This window comes from Bactrocera oleae, chromosome 3, assembly GCF_042242935.1.
Source record: "Bactrocera oleae isolate idBacOlea1 chromosome 3, idBacOlea1, whole genome shotgun sequence".
NCBI lineage: Eukaryota > Metazoa > Arthropoda > Insecta > Diptera > Tephritidae > Bactrocera > Bactrocera oleae.
In genome coordinates, this window is record NC_091537.1 from 78367377 (window position 1) to 78387944 (window position 20568).

The window sequence follows — 20568 nt, forward strand, 5'->3', positions numbered from 1 at the left end:
CTTAGTTAAAGTATTTGAGTTCTCGAGTTTCAGTTGAGTCTTAGAAGGCATAACGGCAACATGAAGCTTTCTCAAACTGTCAGCAACTTGGTTTTACATGCTATATTGTTAATCCTTGAGTATGTGGAAACGGCAAATGGAACTAATACTAGTAATAAATCAACAGATAATCGGCGCGCTTTGAGGGACATGCTTTTATCGAGGTAACATATTAGAATATATTAACATTATTATTTACATACATACTCAAGAATATAATCGTCCACTTTAAGGAAGAACGCAAGTAGCGTTGCGAAACTGAATACACAGACCATTAATGAAGGAAGTATAATAACTAATACAGACAGCAACAAAACGGATGATATTTTAAACAATTTTTTACAAAAAATTTCGACGAGGTAAGTTTTCAAAGGGAATTTAAATTAAAGACTATTATGTTAAATAATAAAATATATATACTTTTGAACTTTTCTTTTCAAACTTTAATAGCAAAGAAACTATTTCAAATTTGACAAAATTAATCGATAATACAACTGAAGTCGGGAATGGAAACAAAAAGTAAGTTTCAATAAATTTATTATTAGAAATTATAAATTAACTCTAATGTGCTGTCTTTAAAATTTTTAGATCAAGTGAACTAAAAAATGTAGCAGTTGAAAGTAGGACATATATGGAGATTGACGATTCAGATAATAACTCAAATGCTGAAAAAACTGAAGAGAAGACAGGAATCAGAAAGTCTAAAAGTGATATCGAAAGCATGGCAGATGACCCTGGTATTGAGAAAAGGGAAATCAAAGACAAAAATGTTAATTTAAAAGTTGATGAAAATGGAATTGAAGACAAAGGCAATGCGAGCGGCAAAGAAGAAATTAATAGAATGGGCGAATTGAGGAGCAAATTTACGCGTAGGCAATTATCCGGGTAATTGTTTATAGAGGATTTTTTTTTTTAGATGTATAGTTTTCAATATGGCAATACTCTTTTTTGGCGTTTACTCAGGTGGATAATGCCCTTCCTCAGAGACGCCGTACAGTACGCACTGAAAACGCTATTTCTGCTGTAGGGCAGAGTATCGAAGAATCTTTGGATGGGAGCTGTGCCCATTCGTTTTATTGCAGATATTCGGAAGGATCTTGGTTTGCAGGCTTGCAAAATTCATTTCGTGTCAAAATTGAAGCCGAACGACCAAAACGCGCTTCGCTCGTTCGGTGAATGGGCCCAAATCTAGATGCCCACCGATCCCGATTTTCACAAAAAACTTTGTTCAGCGATGAAGCTAATTGAATGGATATGTTAATAAACAAAATTTTCGCATTTCGAGTGATGATAATCCACAAGCCATTGTTCAGAGGCCCTTACATTCTCAATAGCTCACTTTTTGATGTGCTCTGTGGGCAGAGGGAATCAATGGTCCATATATCTTCTAAAATTAAGCCGGCCATAATGTTACAGTCAATGGGGAACGCTATAGAGCCATGATTTATGACTTTTCGTTCGCAATCAATTCATTGAAGGGGCCTCTAAGATCGTTCAATTTAACACCGTTGGACAATCTTTTATCGGGTTATGTGAAGTCGCTTGTCTATGTAGACGACCCCGAGGCGATTGATGCTTTAGGAGGAGAATATTCGGCGCTTTATTGCTGACATGTGACCGCGATTGCTGCAAAAAGTGGTCGAAAATTAAGCCACTCGGCTGGAATTTATTCGAACCTGCCATGGTGGTCAATTGCCCGAAATAATTTTTAGAACATTATGGCCAACCCTGATCTTTATTAATAAGTTAAATTCTTGGTCATAACATTAAATTATATGTGTTTTGTTTTGTCTTGAAAACCACATGTCTAAAAACATAATCGTTACATTTACAATAAATTTCCGCGAACAAACTAACATTTCCATGTACTTTTAAAGAATTCCAGATATCAAGAATTCTTCACGTATTACTACAATTGTTATTGGGGCTAATGAACTTGGTGACTTTAAGAGAAATTTTAATAATTTATTAAGGTAAATTATTTTAAATTTACACTTGTACAACATTAACGTTTATAATCGTTTTTGCTCGCCAAAAGTGGATCACTCGCTGGACCAGTATTGACAACGGTAATAAAAACCAAATCTGTATTGAAAGATAATAAATGGATAACAGCTACGGAGAAGAACTTTATATATTATCGCGATCAAACGAAGCGACCGGAAATTTCAAAAACTTATAACACAACCACTTACACTAATAGCCAACAATTTGGTAGTGAAGGTAGTGAATTTATGCAAATAAGATTATTTAAACTATATGTGTATACTTTTTAATGAATCAATTTATACACAGAAGGCAAAGAGAAAACGATGAACTTCGAAACCGACGCGTATAATCTAAATTATGCACCTGCCGCACATCGTAGTGTTGATGATAGCTTTTTACCCAGTAGTTGTGCCGAGATTATGAAGCAAAATATTGGCGCTACTAATGGTGTACATTCTATATACGTTTTGGGTTATGGACCAACCGAAGTATACTGCTTTGCAGATCCTGTAGGTTCGGGTTGTGCATGGACTGTCTTTATGCGTCGCATAAATACTGGTGATTCATTTGATAAAAATTTTGCGGAATACAAATTTGGTTTCGGCGAGCCAAATGAAAGTTTCTTTCTCGGACTCGATCGTATACATGCGCAAACAAGCGAAACAAAACAAGAATTGGGTATATTTACGAAATTTGAAACAAACGATATCGAAGTGGAAAAATATGCATACTTTGTATTGGGCAATGAAGAAACGGGCTATAGAGTGGAGGAGTTGGGCGCATTTTCGAGAACATCTGCTATAAGTCGTCTAATGCGATTTTCGAAATTCTCTACACGAGATATGGGTAACGGCTTTCAGTATGATAAATGTGCACAGGTGCTCGGTATGGGCTGGTGGTATTCGGAGAGATGTAAGAGGTGAGTAGATAAAACAAATTAAACAAATAAGGGTGGGATAAACTCGGGGTGTAACCAAACATTTTATGCTCCCGCAATTTTCGAAGATCAAAGCCTGAAATTCCTTCAGGTGTTCGCAAAACTTTATATTAAACAAGTAAGAAAGTTCTAAGTTCGCATGTAACCGAATATTTTATACTATCACAACTTGCATGGATCAAAACCCAGGAAATTACTTTAGGTGTTGGCAAAATTTTATAATGAAGAAAGTATTGATCCGATTCAACCCATTTTTGACACAAAAACGTACTTTTATAGAGAGTTTCATTTATTTTTTTAATTATTACATTGACAAATATTTTCGGTAGACAGTCAACTATAGGCACTGGGGTCCACATATTCAGTACCTAGGGGCTTGAACAGTTTTGGTTCGATTTTGACAATTTTTGGTCACAAGGTGGCATACTTTAAACGCGTTATTCACGCAAAGTTTTACCCGATACAATCATTGTTGCTTGATTTGCATAGTGGAATGTGAAAGAATCAGATGGAATTTGAAATGGTGTTATATGGGGAACAACGCGTGGTTGTAATCCGATTTCGCCCTATAACATAGAAATATGAGAAGAATGGTATGTACCGAATTTAGTTGAAATCGGTTAAGCAGATCTCAAGATATGGGGTCTCACCTGAAAGCGGATCCTATAAAGTCATCTCATACCATCCCAGAGATACAATTTAATATCTCTAGCGTGTTTAGTGCTTCATTTATAGCGCTTTTAGTAGTTTTTAACAGTACCGTTATATGGGGAGTGGGCAGGGTTGTCACCCGATTTCAGGTGCTAAAAACACTTGTTCCCACTGAATTTTTTTATTAAGCGGTTTAGGAGATAGTTGAACATTCATTGTTTGATGAAATTATTGATGCTTGGAAATTGGCATGAATTGAATTTGGATGGACAACTATGATAGTTAGAATGCGCTTGAATTTCAATAAGATAATCACATATATACAGTATAAGGTCAACCCGCAGTTCCAAAATTTGTATATTAGATATGTGGGGACTAGATGAAGTATTGACTCGCTTTTACCCATTCTAAAAAGAAAGCACATTACTACCAGAAAAATATGCTCTCTGAATTTCCTTAGTATGTCTAACAGATAGACCGATATTTTTAATATAAAGTCAGACATAGGTCCTGAGGTCCACATATTCGATATCTGGAACTTGAAAATTTATGGTCCGATTTCAACAATATTCGGATGGCATACCTCAAAGGTTATTTAGTTAACAACGTTGGCTCTGGCTTTAAATACATTATATAAATTAAAGAATCAGATTAAATTTACAATTGTTGTATAATATATGGAATTAGGCGTGGTTATATTCTCCTTTTCACACTGTAAGAATGCCAAACTTTGTTACACACCAAATTCGGTTAAAAATGGCTTAGTAGATTCTAAGATTTAAGATTTCACTTAAAGGTAGGCGATGCCATGCCCGTTGACACTAGTTTCTACGATACCTTTTCGGTTCATGTAAGATTTGAAATTTAATGTTTCTCTAATTACTTAATGAGTCATTGCACTTTTAGTTGTTTCCAACGTAACCGTTATATGGGCAGTAGGCATGCTTATTATCCGATTTCACCTATTTTGACACTGTCTGAAGAGATGTCAAAAATATTTGCCCTGAACAAATTTGGTTCAAATAGCTCTAGCTCTTTGTTAGTACTCATAGTAGTAGCTTAGTTAGTAGGAGGTGGGACCACCTCACAGTTTTCAAAATTCAAAATTTTTCAAAATTCAGTCCACAGTTACACCCCACAACTGCAATCCCCTCTACTAGACAGATGGTCAGACAGTCAACCATATTTCAACTCGCCTCGTTATCCTGATTATTTATATATTTATATATATAACTCCATATCTATCTCGATTAGTTTTAGGTAACACAAACAACCCTTAGGTTCATGCGATAGCATAAAAAAAGAAAAAGTTTGGATGCTGCCAGATATTAGATAAATATTAAATATTTTAAAATGCCCATAGATTTTTACAATAAAACATTTTGAAAGCTAATTCGTTACCGATATAAGTGATATATAGTCAAGCGGCCTTCTTCTACCGTCATTTACAAGGTGGACGTGGTGATCAACCGATTTTCATTGTTTTCACACTGTACCATGGAGAAGAGAGAAGTGTTTTCAATCAATTACCGTAAGAAGTTTTCATAATTACATACCTATATGTATATTCAAGATGTTAATGATTTTTTAGATCTTATATTTCGGTTAAATTTTGCATTTATTTTCGAAAATAATATTTCCAAATTGCCTATTTAAATATTTTTTCTTTCCATTGACCTACTTGCAGTGCTATCAAATTAAGTGGAGTTCGTGCGTATGTCAATGCGCCTACAATCATGGGCCTACGACCAAGAAACTGTCAAAAGTAGTATGAGTGGCAGCAACTTCATGAACGTATTACAGTAGATTTCACTGAGCATAGCAAAAAAATATAAGAATACTGAAATTCGAGAAACAAAATGTATATAAAACTTTCTCTGTATATAAAAGTTCTCAACAAAGTAAGAGATGAGTGGATTCTCTTAAATAAAATATTTTCTATATTCGGAAAAAAAAGTTTATAAAATGGTTTTCCAGTATATCGCAACAATCGGTTTATCATATTGGTAACGCTGAATTTTCGTTAATGTATCAGTTGATTGCTTTCGAACAGTGTATACCTTGAGTTAGAAGCAATGTTCGAGATTTCGCACATCGAATAATATATAGCCAATATTAACAAATTCCGAAAATTCTGTACTTACTCGATATGAATGTGATTTCACTTAGCATTATCCAACGTGCCGCGAAGTACAAATGCAACTGTAAATATTTGCCGAGGCGATGATGAAGTTTGATTGTCACATCACGTGCATGATCCAGAATAGTATCAGGCATGTAGGAGAATTGTACAGGTTCACCAGCATATTGACGACCGCCAATGCTGAAGAAGACTTTTGCGTGAACAAAAACCTGGAATTCAAAAAAGAAAGAAACAAAGAGTTTCATAATTGAATTACACATGGTATATTCACATACATTATTTACAAGCATAATGATTTACAAATTAATAGTTGACAGGAAGTCTCGTTGCGGGTTTCAACTATTTAGAAACTGTATAAATAAAACTACGACACGTTATTTACAACAATTATAGCCCTGGAATGCCTGGACTGCATGTTATGATATCTGGTTTATTCAAGTCGCCTCTGTTCCCTTTAGAAGAATAATTATATGAATAGCGGAATGATGCCATAATCAATCAATAGATATAACAAATACTTAGAAAATACTCGATTCTAAATGACAACAAAAATAGGAAGAAAAAAAAATACGCTAACCACGGTTGCACTGAAGCTATAATACTCTTCACAAAAACACAAGATCCCATACAAGAACTTGATTTTGATCGCCCAAGTAGTCCGATCTGAACAGTTCATTGAGAGATTTTTATTGCATTGGAAAATAAGCCGCGCTTGGTTTCGAGGAGACATTTTGTGAAATAAAAAAGTTTTTCATACAAATACTTGATTTCGATCGTTATGTTTGTATATCAGCCGTATGCTAAAGTGGTCCGATATCGAAGGTTCCCACGAATGAGCAGCTTCTTGACAAGGAAAAGGAGTATGCAAAATTTCAGATCGATATCTCAAAAACCGAGGGACAACTTTGAATATATAATATACAGACGATACAGCTTGTTATTCTGATCATTTATATATCCGACGTTTGATTCTGGTTGCCAAAAACTTCGTGGTTAATTTAATAAACTATGTTCGGGATATAGATATGCCAATAATAATCAAATCGGTTGGTTACAACCATTTTTTGGTTGGACGGTCCAAAGTTTTTCAAGTTAAAATTCAAACTCAAACGAGACTTCAGTATTAGGTTAGGTTAGGTCCTTGGGCCAAAGATAGCAACGGGTCTCACTTAAACAGATGGGAACGTTAGTCCTCTGATGAAAAAACTCCTAAAAATGGATGACCAGTTCCTCATAGATCGACGAAGCATTTTGAGTTTACCACAAATTGTTAAGGTGGTTAATATCAATCCTAGCCACTTCAATTGTTTCGCCGAAGGTGTGAAACAATAGCAAATGCTTAGATAATTCCACATCATTTTCCTCCATACAGCTTTGGTTTTAGAATTAATGCAAGATATCTTCTTAAATATTATCCCACATTATTCTTAATTCTGCAATATCGTATTCTTTGACAATCACGTTTTAATTGCATGTTATAATTTAGGCTGTTTTGATTAGTTAATGGTTTGTTCTGTGAGCTAGATTTATAGATTTGCTCGAAGCAATCTAAGAACAGTGATTTAGCTCTTTGGTATTAGCAGTAGCAATGCATTTGAGGTTTATTACACCAAAATCTGAGAGTATCGAAACGATGGTCTATAATTGTAAGGATCAAGTTATTTGTAACCTATATATTTGAGACTGGCGACATAACTGTGCTGTACTTTTCTTAGGTGAAAGTATTATGTTATTCGACGTAGTAGAAGAAGTCCACTATATGATCAAATTGATGGGTCGTGAATAAAAATCTAACTACCGTGTGATCACTAAGTACATTTTCGATAGAAAGAATTTTCTCATACAATTTTATTTAGTCGTTGAAGCGAATTGGATCTTACCATACCATAGTCTTAGCCATATAATTTATAGCTTTTCTTTATTAATCTATTATTATCTATTAATAGCGATTAGTATTTATTTAGAGACCATATGTCATTATTGGGACGGATTTTTTATTTGTTCATATCTAAAAAGGTGTGATATATTTATATCATATAATATATATCATACAATACTTTCAAAAAATACTCATAGTAATGTCTCTGAAATACTTGAAAGTGACGAATTTAATCAGCAGTTTGTTACCCTATTCCACTTGGGTATTTATTGACCACTAATCTATATCCACATTACTGATGTACGTATAAAGAACGGGACAGCGTTTAGTCGTATATCAATTATGTAGGCACGAACATTGCGACTGTGATCGTCACAAATCAATCAGTGTGTTTTTGGCTGGTAGTTAGCTAGTGTATGCAGCGGCTGCCAGATGTGAGCGGTTGGAGCATTAGCACATTAATTAAATTTGATGAGAGTGAAGTGAGGTGGCTGATAATAAATAACTGCACTTTGATTATAAATGATTGTTGTCAAGATATATGGATAGAAGGGCTATATTATATTAAAAATCCAGAACAGTTGGATTGCTAGTAAATAATATATACAATACCTTAACTACATTATATACCCCTGTATATAACATACAATACATACATATGTGCTCGTAGATATATTTAACTTTGCTTAGATTCCTCTATTTCCTCACGTACTTTTTCATATTGACATTCCAAAACAAATCTGTATTGAATAATGAAATTGTACAAAGCAAAAAAGGAAACAACAAATAATTGCTTTGAGATCCAACCCGATAAGCATACAAGTGCAACATACGTTTATTTATGGAATTTAGGTCGCGCTCATACAAATGCAAAGCGGTAGGGAAAAATCAATATGCGATAACTGATGTTTTGCTGGTTGTTATTACTTGTTGACGACAGAAACTTGTTGGATTAAGATATGTATGCTTATATGTTAAGCTATGCACTTGCTTTTGCGCCTTTATTGTTTCGACTTTTGTTGTTTCCATAGATGGCTTTACCTGCACAGTAAGTAAATACTAACAAAGTCTGAATATTGATTTCTATTACGGAATATGGGTCAATTAAAATAATGTTAAGTATTCTGAATCAAGCGAACTTATTAATATTTAACCGAATATATTCTGACAATAAAATTTCTTTTAATACTCGTATATTATTCCCCTTATTATTTATTACCTATTATATTTATTTAAATTTTGTCACGAAATACTTTTTTGAGCTTAATAGGATTCGTTTGAGTTCCAGTACAAAAAAATAATCGTCCTATTTTGACTAGAAAATTAAACAGTCTTTCAACGATTAGCCCCATCGTCGAGCACGAAACGGCCTATTTTCAGTATTTTTTTTTTTACATAAAAAAATTAAATATTTTATTCAAACTTTTAATTATTCCAAAAATACATATTTTACAAAGATTTTGTAAAATTTTCAGAGGAAAATATTCAAAACTCTGCCAATACGACGTCATTTACTTATATCCCACGGAAAAATGGTGCCTGTGTAATTATTACAGGCAGAGATTTGAAAAAGAGTACAATTATATAGCTGATCAAATTTGACTCGGACTTTGATGATTGGATATTTTGACTGTTCGGTACTTTTGGCTTTTTTATTTTCGCATGAAGTTTTATCTTCATATGTGAATTAGTGTGTGTTTAGCAGCTGTTTGTTTACGACGCGAAAAGTTTGACTGGCGATGTTAACCATGGAAAAAAATTTTAATTTAAAAAATGTTTGTAATGGAATGTTTGTCGTCGAAAATTTTGCAGAAGTGGTTTGAGGAGTCTACTTAATCACGAACACTAGTTTATGAGAGACAAAAAGAATTAAATAAAGGTAGTGAAGTCATCGCAATATGCCTAATGCAAGACGTCCACTCACATCTGTTAATTACATCGATAAAGTTAAGGAAACAGAGCTTGAAGATCGTCGTATTGGCATCAGAGATACAGCGAAAGATTTCAACATCTGTTGTAAATCGACTGAAGCAGCGTGTCAATGCTAGACTCGTACCAAAAGATCTGAGTCTGTTGCAGCTATGTCGTCAAGTAAAGGTCGCAAAAGAGAGGCTTGACAACGTAGCCGAGGTTTTAACTCTTTTCAATAGGATTTGCAGTTTTGCCGGACATCGAGATATGCCGAACTCAACCATTAAAATCTCTAAATTCAGTTCGATTAGTTACTAATTACTTCATATCCTCATAACTAAGATAGGAAATTGAAGGAGATAGCGATGGATTTGACGAAGAGCGTTGACTACTTTTTGAGGATTGTGTAGAGTTCTGGCTGAGGTAAGTTTTGAAACAAAAGGAAAGTGGTTTTCAAATGTCTGTGATTTTTGAATATACAGGTTTTGAATAACCGAGAATTTCTCTGACAAAAACAAGCTTTCGTTATTTGTAAAATATATGTGTTAAAAATAAGTTCGAAGGTTTGAGGCATAGATTTATGCACGTACTTTGTTGCGTTTAGATCGTTAAATACTGAATACAATACGATTTCAATAAACTTATATACTTTTTATTAGCAGTTAGTTCGGTTACTTTTAAAAAATAATTTCGTTTATATGTATAACACAATCTCACCTGCACATCTTTGGAGAACATATTATTTGTATGCAATATAACTGCACTAAAATTTCGTACGCTTTCGAACTCAAACGTAATCTCGACTGGATGACCTAATAGATTTGGTGTATCATTACGCCAGCCAATCCATTCAAAGCCTGGAAATGAAAATATATATATGTTTGTACATTTGAATTTATTGAGTAAAGAAAAGATAAAGATAACAAAGTAAAACATTTAATAATGTTATTGTTAAAAGGTATTTGCAAGTTCTTTTATTTTATTTCTCTTTTATTTTTTGTTTTTAACATATTTTATAATTATTACACATCTTACCTTTTCCAAAGCCATGAATATCGGTGCGAAAGTTATCCTTGCCCTTTTGACCATCGACTAATTGTCCCAAACCATTTATATATCGATCGCTTTCTTCATGCCCATCGTAGGTCTTATCTGATAGATCGATTTCCATACCACGCTGCATGCCTTTGGGTATGCTATATGAAACGATGCCATCTATTTTAAGTGTGAATGGAAAGGTATATCAAATTAGTAATATTTATTATTATTTCAGTATACCTTAAACTTCTAAGTAACAAATTATAAATAAAATTATGCATGTACATTAGTTAGTTTTTATCTTATATGTATAAGCCGTAAAATTGTATAGGGGACGCTCAAAAAGTATTTTTAATATTCTAACTACATTTTTTGCAAAAGCCTAGCTATGAAATTATGTAAAAGAACCTATAAAAAACTTCTGGTTAACTATATGGGTATTTGAAGGATTTCATTTCAACCACAAAATAATTACTATGCGATCTTAGTTTAAACAGTAAATCCCTGCATTTTGGTTTATTCTATAAAAAATAAGAATAAATGTTTTGAAAGTGTTTATGTTAGATTAAAGACTTTAGACAAACTCATTGCGATATTATTAGTGTGATAATAATTTAGGGTGATAAAAGATGTTGTGTGCAACTTTCCTATACCCGCTGTCTTCAATGGTGTAAGTGTGTCGACGTATACTCGGCATTTCCTTATAAAGACAGTATGCTGGGTGGGAAAGGTATGGAAATGAGTAATATTGTAAGTTTAGTAATATTCATGTCATTTTGCAAATGTAGGCACCACGGTATCGCAGAGCCAACAATTGTGGTATCTTTGCTGGGCTTATACATGCAGATTTGGATGCAGACAGTGGTTGGATGTGAAGCTCCTTTACAGAAGCGTAAATGCACAAGGTATGGTTGAAGTGGAATCTATGATTGAGAACCCGTCTTTAAATGTGATGTCAGACATTGCGTTAACTACAAAAATATTGGCAAATATTATCGTTTGCCAATTATTAAAATTGTTTGCAAGGAGATCAGATAGAAACATGTCAGTCATTTAGGTCAACAGCTCGATTTGAAATTAATCGCCTAGCATATTTTTGATTTGTTCAAGGAATTTTCTTGATATCTCAGTGTTTACATCAATCCGCAGAAGAATTTGGTATCACAAAAATGTATTAATTATATCGAAGATTAATCTCAAAACTTTAATGAGTCAGTAGGCAATTAAATTGTGTTTCTGCCGCAACATATACCATACATTTTGAGTCTTTAATGTTTGGTTTAGAGTCGTAGTCCATGGCTTTATATGCTTCAGAAGAAAACCGATCGAATCACGGATAGAGATCACTTTAAAATTTCTAAGTTTTGCCGGTATGCTGACTACCACAATTGAAAAGCTAAAAATCTCCCTTTTCTATCTTTCTATTCAACGCATAACAAGTATGTGTATGGTTAGCGTGTTTTGGTTTCCATTATGGCCTGAACATGGTTATTAAGTTTGGCACAGCGTGACAAGCTGAGTCGATTGAGCCATATAGGTATGCCTGTCCGCCTATATATACGTGAACTAGTTCCTCGGTTTTTGAGATAGCGATCAGAAATTTTGTACACGTGCTTTTCTCCTCAAGAAGTTGCTCATTTGTCAGAGTTTATTTATAGATGTCGCACTACTATATAACTGCCACAGAAATTGTTGCCTGTTTTTACAAATATTTAAGACTTTTGGTAATTGATTAAACGGAATTCAGTAGTGCTATTTAAGAGCTTTATATTTAAATTTATATTGAGGGTACTGTTAGAATTGCTGATTTATTCAGTTGTTTTTCTAAATCAGGTTGAATAATTTTGCAATATTTTGATATAAACAAAACACATTTAGCTTTTCTATATCCTAAATATAAGCAACTATCGTAGGGTTCTGGTATAAACACGAAACCCTTTCAGCAAAATTCTTTTATTATTCACTTAAAGATAATAAGCTCTTTAAAAATATTTTTTTGTTTTTTAGATTTCTTTCTAACTCGTTTTTTATTAAAGTAGTATCCAAAGAGCTCTTCTTTGTAGCAGTGCTGTCTGTATACACTCTAAACAGCGTTTTTTTAAATCACAACTAACAGTTACAAGTTTGACATTCACACACACACATGGATACATTTACACATACATAGACATGTAAACACATAGGATTCGCACACTTAGGACGCTAATCAATAATTCATTTATTCAAAAGTCAAATGTGTGACAGCGTAAGCGATGCAGTGCCAACCGAGTGGTACTCACCATTGCTCCCCAGTCACCATTTTCCATTTGCATCAAATATGTATTGACAGCAAAATGTTGCATTTGCATGCGATTGCTTTGACAAGGTTGAAAGCAAAATATATTTTTATTTTAGATGTTGTTTTTGGTTTCTATGCTGCAGAAGTGTTGTTTCATGCACCGATTGATTTACAGTTGCAAAATTCATGTGTCAAAATGGATAACAAACTACCTGCATGTTTGTGTGTATGTGTAAGTAAAGAGTTGCATGTGTTGCAGAGTTGCATGTGTGACAAGTTTAAGATATTTCATTTGGAAAATGCAGAGCGACAAGTTGATGTGTTTTTATGGATATCGTGAGATTGCACATGTGAGTACACATATAAAGATTATTTGCTTAAATTTGTCAGCTTTAGGGATTTCAATAGATAATTTGCTGAAAGTGGTATGATTGAGTTTCCAAAAGGGAAACATTTCTGAAGGAGATATACTATTATGCGATATTTTTGTAAGGTAAAAAGGTTTAAAAGCCAATGTGGTAGAGTTCTACTCAATTTATTGAACCATTTTTGTAATCGAGTGAAACTAAATAGTATTTATTGTATATTATATATCCTGAGCATGGTATATAAAGTTTGTCACCGTATTTGGAACAGCCAGAAGGAAGCGTTGGAGTCTTTCTAAAGTATTCACATATATAAATGATTAGGGTGACGTGCAGCGCCGATTAGTGATGTTCGTCTGTCTGTCCATCTTTATATACGCTTGCTAGTCTCTCAGTTTTTGTGGTATCCAACTTTAATTTTGTATTAAAGTGAAGTTTTGGTAAGAAAAAGTTTAGTATTCGGCAAGAAATCTTCACGAAATTTAGCACAGACTGCTGTTTTATTTGACAACGTAAAATCTAAATCAATCTATACTGACTAGTGTTTTGTAATTCAATTAAAATATAACCTTAGACCTTCAATTTAAAAAAGAATCTGAATAATAGACTAAAACAGCTCGTTGTGACAATAGGCTATAAATTGCAGACTATACTTGGTAGAAATGACAGCTATTTGATAGCACTTCGGCATGGTAGAAACAAAAAAAAAAAATTCTCCAAGTGTCATTCTCCCAGTTAATTTTGTGAAACTACGTAGCATCTTCAATACTATTGCTAACTCTCAGTGCTCAACGCTAAGTCTTTTGTGTGTCCCATAAACGATTGAACGACGAGAATCTATGGGTAATCCCCACCCTCAACTTGAACTTTGTTTGACATTTTACGATAAATTTGGGTAGCCTTAACGTGCAGGGTCTACTAACAAAAACAAAACGACGTGAGGTTGAAATGAAATAAAAAACTCAAATTTAGTCAAAATGGGTTCCGTTTTTTTGTTATGCAGATAATTTTATGCCATTTATGGTTTGAACAAAATGTTGGCCAAATGGGTACCACTTTTCGTCAATTTTCGATGGCCTGGTGCAGCATTTCGGCTGGAATTTTGGCTATAGTGCGCTGAATGTTGTCCTCGAGCTACACGAGCGCTGCAGGTGGTTTGCCCTAAGCCTGTGATTTAACAAAACGAATAGCAAACCTTACTGAACTCACTGACAAAATATGACACAAATCCGAACCGAAGAAACCTGGCCGTCACGAGCTGTCAAGATCACGACATCCCTATTGGTAGACGCTGTATATACCCGCATATCTTTGAAAGACAAATTGTATGGAAAACCTTTGGAGCAGTCAAAGATAATGACGATATATGTTTCTTCTAAGCGCAGCGCTTAAGATGTCTAGTCGACGTAACAAGAATAGACGACAAGTTGGCGTAGAAGAAAATTGTTGGAGCCAAAGCGTTCAACACATATGGAAGGGAATATCAATATCAAGATGGATCGAGGAATTGGAAGAATATTTCACTATAAAACATTGGAGCAAAATAGACATTGGCTGAGATGCCTGAAGGTTACTTAGGCAACAGGCCAAAAGCTCACAAAGAGATATAGCGTCAAAGAAAATTAACGTATATAATATGTACCACCGATACTTTCAGGAAATTTCTATACTATTGTACCTGGAATTGTTGATGTAAATAGGACTGTAGTCCTATTGGATCATTTATTAAAATTCAGTTTTCTATTCCGTGGGCCAGTTCCCTATCATCAACAGCATGTGTTCCGTTATTCGCTTGATATTCCACATAGTTAATCATATTTTAAAATATTTTGGCTTGAAGTGGTGGAAGCTTTCGTTTAAGCTTTGAGTACTTTGTACTTTAAATCTTGAGGCCAAAGCCACATTGCCACATTATCGGTGACTTACCTAAGTCACAATATGTTATAAGTTCATTTTCAAGATGAATGTCTGAATCTAACCTCCAATCAAAACAATGTCTCTTGTATAGTAAATTTAGTCCGAAGTTAGAAATAATGGATACAGGACAATTTTACAGAATTTATGAAAAATCGTCAAGGGTGAGTGTACTTTGGAGATCCTGAGAATACTAAATAGAGTTGAAGAAGTAGTAAATAGAGTATGAAAGTTGTATTATAGACTTCAAATCGAAACAGATATACATAACCAGCTTTACCTATGATGATCGATGACAACAAATCTCATAACTTTACTCACCTTCCCAAAGGCAACCGACGACTTCAGCGCGCAAGCAGACAGTACGATCGTATTGACTGTATGGATAGATGCGCACCTTCGAGGCGAAAATGATCGGTTGTAAGATATTTTCCACTTCGCTGTAAGTATTTATATTGCCTGTTAGTATCTGGAAAAAGGAATAAAAAATAGAGATAATGAGTAAGTGCACACATTGCTGGGCAATTACAAATGGTCAGTGGAATATATAAAAAGGAATAATATATTTAATAAACAACTATTTGCAGTACAATGAATAAACAACTACTCGAAGCTTTACTTGGAAGATAAAACAAGAAAAACTTTAACTTTGGCTGCACCAAAGCTATAATACCCATCACAAATAAAAAAAATTTCCATACAAGCACTTAATTCTGATCGTACAGTTTGTATGGTAGCTATATACTTTAGTAAACTGATCTAAACGATTTGTTCGAAGATTTTACCGTTGCCTTGGACAATAATAAGTACTGAATTCCGTGAAGATATCTCGTCAAATAAAATATTTTTCTATATAAAGATTTCATTCTGATCCGTCAATTTGTAGGACAGCTATATGCTATACCCGATCTGAATAATATCTTCGAAAATTGTACCATTGTTTAATATATCTTTTCAAATACAAGAACTCGCACTACACAAGGCTCGATATCGGTGCTGACACCAATGAGTATTTTCTATGTATAATATTTAGGCAGACAGACGGACACAGCTAAATCGACTTAGCTCGTCACACTGATTATTTATATACAATATATATACTTTATAGGGTCTACGACGTTTCCATCTGGGTTTTACAAACTTCGTGATAAACTGTGTAGGTTCAGGTTATAAAAACGTCTTCATACTTTTTTTGTCGCTCTTTTATCTCTTTTTTGCACACCCGGCATATTTCGTATCATAAAATATTGCTAGGTGTAACATTCATAATTTTTGCCGCGACACCTACGCATTTTTTGCTACACGCACACGAAATTTACACAAACCTCAGACAACAGACAGCGATCTCCAACAAGGTAAAGAGCGAAATGTAATCGAAAAATAGTTGTTGCGGGCGGAACGAAATCTCACTAACGCAAAGCGAAAAATTAAAGAAAGGCGTGCTCTAGGCTAGCAAGCAACGCTCACTCAGTCCAGACACAAGCTCAAGCAAACAACGAAGATACATACTTGTAGTTTTAGCATGCGATTATTATCGCTTTGATTAATGTGTGAATATATGGGCGAGTGAACGAACGATTGTCGAAGTTTCGAATTTCATGGCCCAAAGCTAAGACAATAATAAGAGGCGTATAAGGTATAAGGTTAGAGTAAATATACGCCTGGAAATATATATTTCAACATATGTATATTATCTAATAGAAAAAGGTGTTGCAAGCAGTTTGTAAATGCTTTTGTTCTTTTTTGGGTAAAACTGTTGGAGGAGGAATACAATTGTGGGAGACAATGCAATTGCAGACATTAACTATGCGGCTTTTGTATATATATAGGTACATAGGGTCTAAATATACTCATATTGAGGCGATTATAAACATATTTGTACAGCAAGTATTTATACATGTTTTAGTGCATATAATGACTGTACTAAACATATTTCAATAATTAAGTGATTTATTTGATAATAGCTCTCTTATTTACAAAAATTATACTCTATACTTATTTGCATATGTAATGGCCCTGTTCCGGTTTGTAATGTCAAGCCTTCGATTTGTGGAGACCTATTTTTTCTGCATAATAAGTCATGATAGCCATCATAAGAGAGAGAGAGAGAGAGAGAGAGTAAGATAGAAACTTGAACAAATATCTTTTTATAATTGTTAGTACATTTTACTTTTGACTAAACATAAGATATTTGGTGGGAACTTGGTGTAGGTATGTAGATGGATGGAATTGGGCCTCTCCTTTAGGTGAAATCCTATAGCCCAGTAACTATTTCAGCAATTTCAGCCAAACTTGAATCAACATTACCATACGACATTCTTATGCTACGGTGTTGAAATGAGCGAGATCGGGCTTCAACGACGCCTACTTCCTATATACAACAATTTTAAATTCAATCTGAAAAAAAATTACCGAGATCGGACTATAACTTTCCAAACAACTATATACCGAATATATGTGAACCAGCGCCTGGTGGATTTTTTATTGACAAAATCAGTTATTCTGTGTGTTCTATGCTAATTGCATATCCTTGTGTCAAAAAGTAGTAAAATCGGGTCAATACTTCTTCTAGCCCCCAAATTACATAACACAAACATTTTTAAACTCCCTGTTGACTTTACCATACATATAGTTACATCGGTCAATATGTAAGATATCTAAGCAAATTTAAGTGAACGTGATATATAACAGTTAAATGCATGAAATCGGTCTATGAATTACTCGAAAAAAATGTCGGACATGAAGCACAACGTAGTAGGGAAACTCTAGTAAGCCTATCGCCTATGTGTTCTCCGAATTTAGCCCTTAGTTGTATATATATATATATAAATTTCCGGAACGATTCTCTTATGGTAAGTGGACCGGCTGCACAGAAGGGCTAAAGATGGTTTGGTATCCGCTGCATATGGGGCAAGCTAATTAGCTATTTCATTCCTAGATATACCTTTATACCGTCTGTCTGACTATCCTTGAATATAGCAACACCCCATTCTGATAGTTGCGCTGGAGGTTGATCTCTGCACACCGACTTTTTGTAAAGAAGACGAATTCTTCCTGAAAAACGCTGGGAAAACTGCGCAAAGCCAAGGGGAGCTTAGTGCGCGAACCTGCAAAACCTGCACCAATGCCCTCCACCGCTTTCGAGCTATCGGTATACCAGTGAAAAGTCCTTTCTCTGAGTAACAAGTCAAGTGTAAAGTCGCTACCTATTTTGCTACCCAAAGTGACTTTAAACTTCTTTGTGAAATTAGTTCTTTTAATAAAACCATCTCTCCCTCACATCCCTCTGTGGTTATGTGCAGACTGCTTTGTTCTGCAGTTTAGTCGATCTCTGATACATATAGTTGAGCCATGAATAAGAACAAAGCGGTTTTTTTTAAAAAACGTAGCATTAAAAAATTGAAAACACTTTGTTAATGCCTGAATATTTCAAATTCTAAACAATTGCTCAGTTCTTTATTATTGTTACTACTCACCTCTTTGCCTTGTATGGTCTTCCAGCGCAGCCACTTCTCAAAACCGGGACGCCAATACTCGAGCACATACGCCTCGGTATACTCCTGACCTTGCCCTTTGCCGAAGCGACCCTGCGTACGTATCGCCGTGATGACATGTACTTGCAGCAAGTCTATTTGTAAATACTCCTTGAGACCACGCGAAACCATATGCTTCGGACACCAAGCGCCGCCATTATTATCCACCTTCAGTCTGCAAGCAAAGAAAAAAGCAGTGATTAAGTTTAAAACGAAAGTGAATGAAAGCAAAATGAAAATTCGATCTGCACATTTAAAAACAAAAAAAAACAAAGAACAAAAACGATTTATACGCATATCCTGCTTATGCATTCGACTGATTAAAAAGTAGATTTAAAGCATATGCAAGTTTAATTAAAAACACTTTATGCTACAGCGAAGCAGCCGTGGCGCACACCTGCAATTATGTAATTTATGCGCTACTGTAATTAATATATTTTTTATATGCATTCATTATTAAGTTAATTCATTTATAATTGATACCCGACTATAATTACTATTAATTTTAATAATAAAAATAAATATTTTTATTTTGTGGCGTTTTTTTGCTCGCTTTCCTTTTCTGCCTGCCGATTGAGGTTTGCACAAATAGCTTATCGATTGCCGCTGCTGTAATTAATATTGTACTTTTATGCTTTCTCATTTTTGAGTTGAAAAACAGGGTGTATTAAAAGTGTGCATATAAAAAATTTTGCGCGAATCCAAACAACTAATTGCAAAAAGCATTTAATTTAAGCGGTCATTAAAGTGCGATTATCGACGTTGATAATTTAGCTTCTGTGGTGCTTGTGGAGCAGTAGGCTGTGGGGCAACAACTATAATCGTTACCAAATTAACAAAACCAACAAACGGCTATTTGGCGCGTATTGTGCGTGTTAACGGTAATTACTGGCATTACATATGCATAAATTAATGAAAGCATTATGTATGTATATGCGCTTATTGTGTATTTCTGTTGATGTTCTTTAAAAGATAAAAGTATTTTCGTGAAAACTATTTCACACATTCGCAAAATATGACAAATTTCATGCACAGTAGTTAATTGCAGCTAAATTTGTTATAAATAATTATGGTTTGAAAAAGTAAATTTGTACTATTTGCAAAAATAAGACAGAGTGTAACAGAGATAAGAAATATAAAGGTTAGGGTGAAAGGGTTGCCTCATGGAGGAAAGAGATAGCAGGCATAATCAAATAAAAACAAAAAAAAAAAACGTTACGCTAGAGTACCCAACACAAATAAAGAAGTTTCCATGCAAGAACTTGCTTTCGAACGGTCTTTTTGTATAGCAGCTATATACTATAATAGCCAGATCTTAACGTTATCTTCGGAGGGTATAGCGTTGTCTTGGAAAATATTATATGCCGAATTTTCTTCAGATAGCTTGAAAAATGAAAAAAGTTTTCATACAAGAAGTTCTTTTGAGCGGTCGGTTTGTATGACAGCTATAGGCTATAGTGATCCGATCTGAACAATATTTTCAAAAATTTTAGCGTTGGTTTAGGCATCAAGCTGTGTCAAATTTTGTGAAGATATCTTGTCACATAAAATAGTTTTCTATGTAAGAACTTGTTTTGGATCGGCCAGTTTGTATGACAGCTATATTATGTAATACTCAATTCTGGAAAAGTTCTTGGGATATTATAGCGTTGTTTTGGGCAATAATCTATGTCGAAATTGGTGCAGATAACTTGTCAAATAAAAACGTTTTTCATACAAGTATTTGATTTTGACGTTTCAGTTTGTATGACAGCTATATGTCATAGTAGTTCCATGTTGGCAGTTCCGACAAATGAGCAGAGAAATTACAGAGCGATATCTTAAAAAACTGAGTTACTACTTATAGTTCGGATATACGAACAGACGGAATCAACTGAGCTCGTCATACTGA

General features: G+C 34.3%; 2 protein-coding genes across 5 annotated transcripts in view; one reads left to right on the forward strand and one right to left on the reverse strand.

Moving 5' to 3' along the window:
• Nucleotides 1–20568, reverse strand: part of Ddr (discoidin domain-containing receptor 2) — a 398282-nt gene that overhangs the window by 201300 nt on the left and 176414 nt on the right. For all 3 annotated transcript variants that reach the window (XM_070106981.1, XM_070106980.1, XM_070106982.1), the window contains exons 5-9: nucleotides 18621–18852; nucleotides 15466–15613; nucleotides 10585–10764; nucleotides 10267–10406; nucleotides 5761–5968 (exon numbers count right to left, since the gene is read on the reverse strand). In XM_070106981.1, coding sequence (XP_069963082.1) covers nucleotides 5761–5968; nucleotides 10267–10406; nucleotides 10585–10764; nucleotides 15466–15613; nucleotides 18621–18852 — 908 coding nt within the window. The remainder of the gene's footprint in view (nucleotides 1–5760; nucleotides 5969–10266; nucleotides 10407–10584; nucleotides 10765–15465; nucleotides 15614–18620; nucleotides 18853–20568) is intronic.
• LOC106625046 (angiopoietin-2) lies at nucleotides 20–5564 on the forward strand. 2 transcript variants are annotated; one of them, XM_036365015.2, is made up of 8 exons: nucleotides 20–203; nucleotides 273–398; nucleotides 490–558; nucleotides 628–924; nucleotides 1917–2012; nucleotides 2078–2262; nucleotides 2338–2947; nucleotides 5304–5564. In XM_036365015.2, the coding sequence occupies exons 1-8, from the start codon at nucleotides 61–63 to the stop codon at nucleotides 5383–5385; spliced, it is 1608 nt and encodes a 535-aa protein (XP_036220908.2). In that variant the 5' UTR covers nucleotides 20–60; the 3' UTR covers nucleotides 5386–5564. The 2 variants fall into 2 exon arrangements, with proteins under 2 accessions (XP_036220908.2, XP_036220907.2); XM_036365014.2 differs by having other exon boundaries at nucleotides 2335–2947; nucleotides 5304–5562.